The sequence below is a fragment of the Lutra lutra genome, chromosome 5 (genome assembly GCF_902655055.1).
Source record: "Lutra lutra chromosome 5, mLutLut1.2, whole genome shotgun sequence".
Classification (NCBI taxonomy): Eukaryota; Metazoa; Chordata; class Mammalia; order Carnivora; family Mustelidae; genus Lutra; species Lutra lutra.
In genome coordinates, this window is record NC_062282.1 from 63,493,307 (window position 1) to 63,501,176 (window position 7,870).

The 7,870-nt window shown below is 46.5% G+C and overlaps 1 protein-coding gene across 2 annotated transcripts; it reads right to left on the reverse strand.

The window, feature by feature from the left end:
• Positions 1-281: 281 nt before the first annotated feature.
• On the reverse strand, positions 282-7,627 carry BOD1 (biorientation of chromosomes in cell division 1). Of its 2 annotated transcripts, none has more exons than XR_007127461.1 (4): positions 7,159-7,627; positions 3,237-3,361; positions 1,899-2,167; positions 282-1,038 (listed from the first exon to the last, which is right to left on the reverse strand). XR_007127461.1 is itself a non-coding variant. In XM_047730047.1 (4 exons), exons 1-3 carry the CDS (start codon positions 7,393-7,395, stop codon positions 1,972-1,974), a joined length of 558 nt encoding a protein of 185 aa, XP_047586003.1. In that variant the 5' UTR covers positions 7,396-7,625; the 3' UTR covers positions 282-1,038; position 1,971. The 2 variants fall into 2 exon arrangements, 1 of the variants encoding a protein (XP_047586003.1); XM_047730047.1 differs by having other exon boundaries at positions 1,971-2,167; positions 7,159-7,625.
• Between the last annotated feature and the right edge of the window lie 243 nt (positions 7,628-7,870).

The window sequence follows — 7,870 nt, forward strand, 5'->3', positions numbered from 1 at the left end:
CTTTCCGAGATACCTGGGTGATGCTGCTGCTGTACACTCAGGCTTGAGAAACACACAGAGATGGTTCTGCCCTCCCAACTAGGGACCAGCAGCAGTCATGGTCCAGGGGAGGAATGGGACCACCTGCTCACTTCTAGGGTTACCCGCCAGCTTCAGGGCGTGGGCGGCTCTGAGTTCTGCTCATCCCCCGCCCCCACCACTACTCACATGTGGGCAGGGAACAGCAGGCGGAGGACAAAGGTTACTCTTCACAGGCTCACAGGCCTGGAGGCTACACTCAGTTGAGGCTTCAGAGTATCAAATCATTTTATTACAAAACTTAAGCTATTTATTAATCATTCAACTTTTCTAAAAAACACAAACGCGGGAATAAAACAAACACACCCAAGATTCACTAGCCCTTGCAGGATAAGCAGCAGCCCTGGATGGAGAGCCTGCAGGTGTTTTTCCTTCTACCTGTTGTCCGCACTTCCTCACACATCCTACAGTCCTCTTATAGGCAAAGGAAACCGAAGCTACAAGGTTCACGTACAAGAGGGTCATGACAACTTTAGAGCTAGTTGGTGCTAATAGCTTATACACTCTAGTTGACAAATAAGCACTAATTCCTACTCCATGCTAACCTTTACTGTCATTCTTTGAAACTGCGTCTTTGGAACTGGTTATGTTCCTTCACTGTAGCTACAGCCCCTCTAGGGATCCCCGAGCACAAACCCTAAAATCCACACAGTCTCCAAGTTCAAGTATAAACATTTGTTTCAGGACAACCCAGCCTGATGCAGTGTTTCTTTACATCTCTGTAGTGTATATTGGGGGTCATCCCCCTTGGCAGGCTGACCAGATGGCAGCACAATGAGGGGACAACACGGTCAACTCCGTTACGGCCCGTTCCATCTGGACACCGCCCCACAGTCAAGGCTGAATGTTGAAATCAGTGTCGACCTCAGCCTGTCTTCATTCGGAAGTTGTACTCTTAAGTAACCAAATCCATTTCTTCATGGTCAATTCAGTGGAGCTTCCAAAGGTGTCAGACACACTCTAAAGAGAATCAGATGAAGATGCTTTTTGAAAGAGACTACATTTAATTTTACCTTCCTAAAGGAATTTACAGTTAAACTAGAAAGGATGGTAATGTTTTATACTCCACAATGGAATTGAGTTTTTCCCCCAGTCCAGGCACAAATAAGACAACCCCCCTCTTAAGGCAGTGCCCCACACGAGCTGATGCTCTTGTTCTATTCACTCACTGATGCCTTCCCATCATAAATAAGAAACATCTTAACGATGCTTACAGAGAGAACACCAAAATGGAATGAGGGGACAGGTGACTAACAGTGGCTAGGTAAGAATCCACTGCTTATCTGTTGGTCACTGCCCACATTTACTAATGTCTCAAAGCCTGCAAAAAGCATTGCTTTGTGGATCTGTAGCTGACTTTTAAGATTAATTAAATCCCAAAATAATAAGAAGGGACAATGCACATAACATAACTGACATTGGTAAACTCCAATCTCTAAACAAAAGGAAATCCAGCGGGGCTTAAAGCAGACTGTGAGTCCCGTTTAGGATGCCTTTTCAGAATGCCGTGTTTGATTTTATATTCAAACTGCAAACTCAAGTTGAACTCATGTCTAGGCATGAGACTCATTTAATCAATTTCAGAAAAATAGGACTTTCATTTGAATTTCTCTTGTGCACAACAATCACCCCTGTTGGTCTCTAATGAAGTATCTATTCACAGCGTACATGTTTAGCTCCGGGGCACAGAAGATCACACTAACACAGGAGAATGCTTCCCATTAGTTCTCAGTAAAAGAGAGACTCTTGAATAGTAGCTCAAGTCCATATGCAGTAAATGCTTTTCTGAATAAAGAACAGGATCCCCAGTAGTGGCTTACCCCTTTTCTATCCATTTTATATATCTACAAGCCAGAGATGAATGCTCCTGGACAAAAGACGGGATACTGGACCTTAGGAAGCATCCTGGGAGGGAGCTGGGGGCTCTTGGCTCTCAGGCTCTGGAGGGGGCGCGGGCACGGCTTCTTTTTTCTTGGCTGCCAGGAACTCGTGAATTGCTCTTTCTATCTGTGGTCTGAAGATGTGGTTTAGTTTGGGATCCACCACTTGAGAAATGATTCTGTCCACTCCAGCTTCCAACATCCCTGACCTTGTGGAGACAAAGAGACCACTCTTTGAAGGTCCGTGCACCCTCCCCCCAGCGACCTGTTTGCACCATGCATACCTGCAGTACAACATCAAAACTGGAAAAACGACACCAGTACGATCCAACCTTCCTTAGTTTCACATGTGGCTACACACCATTGTGTGTTTGCACAAGCAGCTCTGTGCCATTTCAGCACAGTAGTGACTTCAGGTGACCACCCCCACAATGAAGAGCTCTCCTCGGCCACCACAGCATCCCCTTGTGCGACCCGTTTCAGGTCACACTCACCCCCACCACCTTCTGCCCCTAAGCCCTAGGCAACCCCTGATCTTGTCTCCAGTGCTATCATTGTTCACCAGTGTAACATATATGGAATCAGCACCACACGTCTTTTTTTGATATTGGCTTTTTTCACTCAGCATAATTTACTGGTATTTCTATTTCTAAAGAGGTAGGCTTCACAAGCTTTTAGACATCCTAGGAGAGCTCAGTGGATCAAGACCTGAACTTGAGTGCTAGTAATAAGACCAAAAAAAGGACCGCGAGCAGATTAGAAAAAGCCAGATGCCATGACCGGCCTCCGCTGTTGGGCCCAGTAACACTAAGAAGTCACCTGGATGAGTCAGCAGTAGCACCTTGTTAACTAAGGTTCAGTTTGTGACCGACAGACATGCTTTAATAAGACTCCAGGTCTTCCTGAAAGCTGCCCTTACACTTTAGACCTCTCACCCAAGATCCAAACACTGCTATCTTGGTAGAAAACGCCCAGATATGTGCCAACTACACTGAAAACTTCAAGCAAGGAGGGAATCATGTTTCATAATTTGGAGTATCTTTCGAGGCACCTGGTCGAGTTTACACAGGAGACCTACGGAGGCTGGATAAACTAACAAGAATGTCAGTTGAGTCCTTTGATTACTTGAACCTTAACTTTAATAAAGGGGTGCATTGCTGCGACGTGTGCATGTGATTTTCTGTAAAGTACCATCCACCTTGACCAATTAATAACACCTATCAGCTCTTCTGTGCCTCGTGTGGTGAGTACTTTTCACTCTTAATTCTAATTACTTACTGAACCACACTTTGCCTCAGACCATTTCGCAACTGGTTTTTGTTCATTGTAGGATTCCATTCCTGCTTATCCAGATGTGTTGACACAAAATTATCCACTTTCTGCCTCAGGTTCTGGTAAGCTGGCTGAAACATTTAAAAAAAAGAGGTAAGGTAATAAGTTATATGCACCAAAATTTTAGAAGTCAGTCATTCAAGGATACGGCTTTCCACAGAAATGTAGATGTCTCAAGCCCTTAAAGACACTTCTATCATGACGACGAAGATGGCCCTGAGGCCCAGAAGAGCATGAATTAACGAGCAACGAAGTGCTAACATTACAGCGGGCAGGCACAAGGCCAGCAGATGCCTTATCATCCCATTTAATTTCCAAGTAACAGTACAGGGAGATTCTATTAATTCTCCTGCCCCCACTGTAGAGATTAGAAATTATGCTTAGAAAAGGGAAACAACTTGCCCACATGGCCAAAATGTGGTAAATCCAAGGTTAGGATCAGTCTGTTTCTGAATCAGAGGAACTGGGCTCTAGCCCGGCACCATGACTAACTGGCTGTCTGACTTTCAACAAGTCACCAACCTTTCAGTCTCAGTTATTTCCATTGGTAAACCTGAAATGTTACCATCCCACCTACCTTGCAGGGTATCCTAAGCAATAAATAAGGGCTCAGGAAAGCCCACCGTGTAAAATGAAGGGCTACCCGAATGTCAGCACGATGTGAGAATGGAGACTGAGGTCAACGCCTATGGAACAACTGGAAAGGCTGAGGGGAAGCACAGCTTTATGGCCAAAAATGGAGCTTGAGGCTCTTATTGGCTTAGAGTTGGTTTTAGACCCAACTATGATCAGGACAAAATTAGAAGGAACTTGGTGAACACATGGAATTTGTATTCTTAGCCTCTAAGACCTTCTAGTATGATCAGCGGCTCTTCTTCAAACCAGGTATAATAGTGTGCATTGCTGCTAGGCATCACCCCTGCCCCCCTCTGCCTGGGCAGAGACTGCTTCTCTACCCCAATGACGTTGAGTTTTAGCAATGCAACATGGTCTGGTCAATGGGGTGCTAGTGACAAGAAGCCTTAAATGTGGTCATCCTCTGTCTGGCTTGGTTCTTGTGCTCTGGTGACCCTCTATGAGGGCATGTCTGGGACCTAAGATGAGTTTATATGCAGCCAAGCTAACCCCAAGCCCAGGCCACCTGAACCATCCAGCGGAATCCCACTTAGATTAGCTCAACTTTAGCTGACCTGCAGCCCTATCAGCATGAAGATGAATGCTTATCATAAGTCACCATGATTTGCTTCATCGTGCAGTGTTAACTGTGGCAAAAGTTTGCTAGCAGTGAGAGGTAAAAATTGACAACGATATCAGCAGGCTTCAACTCTACAGGTGGACTCTTGCAAAACGCCTAGAGAACTGACTGACAAACACCCATGTACTATCTACCTAGCAACTCCTCCTTCCTCTCCTCACAAGGGTAGGACAGAGAGTGCCATGTTCTCCTGACCACAAATGGGGTGCCTGACCAACGCTAAGACAATGCTGATGTTCCCTGGGATTTTCAGAACAGGAATTGAGAGTCCCTTTCTAGAGGAAGAAGAGGTAAGATGTAATGACAGTAGGAGTAACCGAATGGATGACGCCGCTCTGCAGTGACAAGACAATAGTTATTATGAAGAGCAGAGATGAAAGACACCTTGTGGAGCATCCCTGGTTCCAAATGCATCGCTACTCTTCTGACAGCCTGTTCAATCAGTCCTTTCTTGGGGTGCCCAATCAACAGATTCACCCCTTTGCTTAAAGAAACTGGAATTAATTTGTCACTCAGAACTATGCATCCTGATACTAGATTTTCTACTATTCTAAATAAGTCACCTGGTTTGAAATGATAGTTACTGTTTACTGAAAAATGACAAAGGACAGCAAAGGTCACCACCAAACCTGAACAGATCTTGACAACACAGAATAATCCCTTCAGTTCTTTAAGTGAAAGGACAGAATGGGCCTGCCATGAACATTTTATTGTATTATCTATCCCTTACTTGATTCACTTATCAGTTTGTTCTATTTATTTGTATTTTGGATGCAATGCAAAGTAAATTACAACATCATTAGTACACTTTCCTTGAAATATTTCAGCAGTCTGGGAAGGGGCCCAAGAATATGCATTTCTAACAAGTTCTCAGGTGATGTTGATTCTGCAGATCCAAGAGCCACATTGAGAACCACGGAGCTAAAGCCACAGTGACTGAAAACACGTGGTTTCCAGAATTAAAACCACCCAGTGACTAATGGAAGGAATATTTAAGATGTTATGTGGGGAAGGCTCCAACTCTTCTTCCCCCAACAGCTTTACAATACTACTTTTCTTTCTTTCTTTTAAAAATAACATGCACGGGGGCGCCTGAGTGGCTCAGTGGGTTAAAGCCTCTGCCTTTGGCTCAGGTCATGATTCCTGGGTCCTGGGATCAAGCCCTGCATCGGGCTCTCTGCTTAGCGGGAGCCTGCTTCCCCGCGCCCCCCCGCCCCGCCTCCTTGTGATCTCTGTCTGTCAAATAAAAAAATAAAATCTTAAAAAATAATAATAACATGCATGAGGTGCCTGGGTGGCTCAGTCGTTAAGCGCCTGCCTTCAGCTCATATCATGATCCTAGGGTCCCAGGATTGAGCCTTGCATCAGGCTCCCTGCTCAGCGGAAAGCCTGCTTCTCCTTCTCCCACTCCCCCTGCTTATGTTCCTTCTCTCCCTGTCTCTCTCTGTCAAATAAATAAAATCTCTTAAAAAAATAAATAAAAATAAAAATAACATGCATACTACATTGACTTAGACACATAAAACAGAAAATGATAGAAGGGAAGAACTTGTGATGGAAGTTGAGACCATCCAGAGTCCTAGGAAAGGTGGAAGCTCAGCTGATACGTATCTGAGACCTTTAAATAAGGAAAATTAAACATTAAATATTAAGCACTTCTAACACCATGTAGTGTATATACCATTTGGTCTACATGTCAGTTTTCTACCCTACAGTTCAAACTTTGAGGACTGGTAGTAACCTACTTGTTCCTGTATCCACACAGCCCCCATGCTGTAGGCCAATAAATGTTCAATGAATAAATGGATGATGTCTTTCCCTATATTTGAATTGTAATTTTAAGTTCACGATCTTCACGTTAGGTAGGCAGATTTTCTCAAAGACGAGAACTTACTTCCGTAAAGGGGCTTAGTCAGTAACAGAACCCCCTTAACCTGCAACCCGTCTTGTTAGAAAAGCTTCTGAAAGGGGAGAAAATGGAACATTCCAGCAACTACTGTATGTCTGACACTTAACACACCTGACTTCATTGAATCTCCATGACTTTGGCAAGTAACCTGAAATAGCATTTTACTAGGGGGTTAACCTATGGCATTAGAATCTAAAATTGGCACCAACCCCCCTTTAATCCACGGTGGAGTACAAGATAGGGGTTCTGCACAGCGTACCTTAATTCAACTGGATGTTCAAGCCTGCAAATCACTGAGCCAGAGAAAAGGAAGGAACAAATAGCTACAACGTTCTGATGACTGTATTCAAACCATTCTCCCTTCCTTACCTGGCTTTCTCCAATGTTCTTAACTCACAGAGGTTTGTTACTGAAGGGCTTAAAGAAGTCTCAGCTTGGGAAAGATAAGAGCTAGGCTCAAACCAGTACTGAGTCCCCAAGTTCAGAGAAACGACTGGACGGTCACACAGCTAACAGTGATGGGAGCCCCGCCCACGTGTACACCACTCAGAAAGCTTCCCGTACTGCCTCAAGCGGTCTAACACCTCACTGCTGAGATTTTTGAAAGTCTCTTTTGTTTTCCTTTCTGCTTTAGAAAAGCCAGCCTGCAACACTGCCGTCCTCACGCCCAGCCCAACCCGTCGCCACCCCCTTCCTCCCAATACCTTGGTGTCCACGTCCGCCAGGCAGTCCCGGCGGAAGCTGTCAAACAAGCCCCGGCTCTTGAGCTGCTCCACGATGAGAGCGATGAGCTGTGGGTCTCCAGGAGGCAGTGAGGCCGGGTTGATGGGGCCGCCGCTCCCACCGGCCCCTGTCGCGCCTGTGGCCGACCCCGCCGAGGCCTGGCCCGCTCCGCCGCTGCCCACCGAGCCCGTGCCCCCACCGCCGCCGCCGTCCGCCATGGCTGTGCCCTGGGCCCACAAAGGAAACTGAACACGACTTCTCAGGGACAGAGGGTCTGGGTCATCCAGAGGTGGCAGAAGCGCCCAAGAAGGAGGTGTTGTGGGGAGAGGTGGAGGAGGAGAGGGAGAAGGCGGCGGCGGCGGAGGAGGAGGAGGTCGGCTCTGATGCAGCGGAGGTAGTGGTAGGAGCGGTAGAAACGGCCCGCTCCATCCCGGGCGCTGTGCAGATGACGTCACAAACGGCCTTTGCATTGTGGGGTGGGAAGTTTTTGGCAGTCAGCTCCGCCTTTTTTTATAGGTGGCGTTTTGGCGGTGGAAACTACAACTCCCGTAAGGCCCCGGCCCTCTAGGCGCCAGTTTGTGGGGCAGTGTGGGAATTGTAGGCTCAGGCGCTCATGATTGCCAGAACCTGCGCAGGCGTTCCTCGTCCAGTCACTGCCTTGCTCGCTTGGAATCAGCAGGTCTCAGCCAGAGT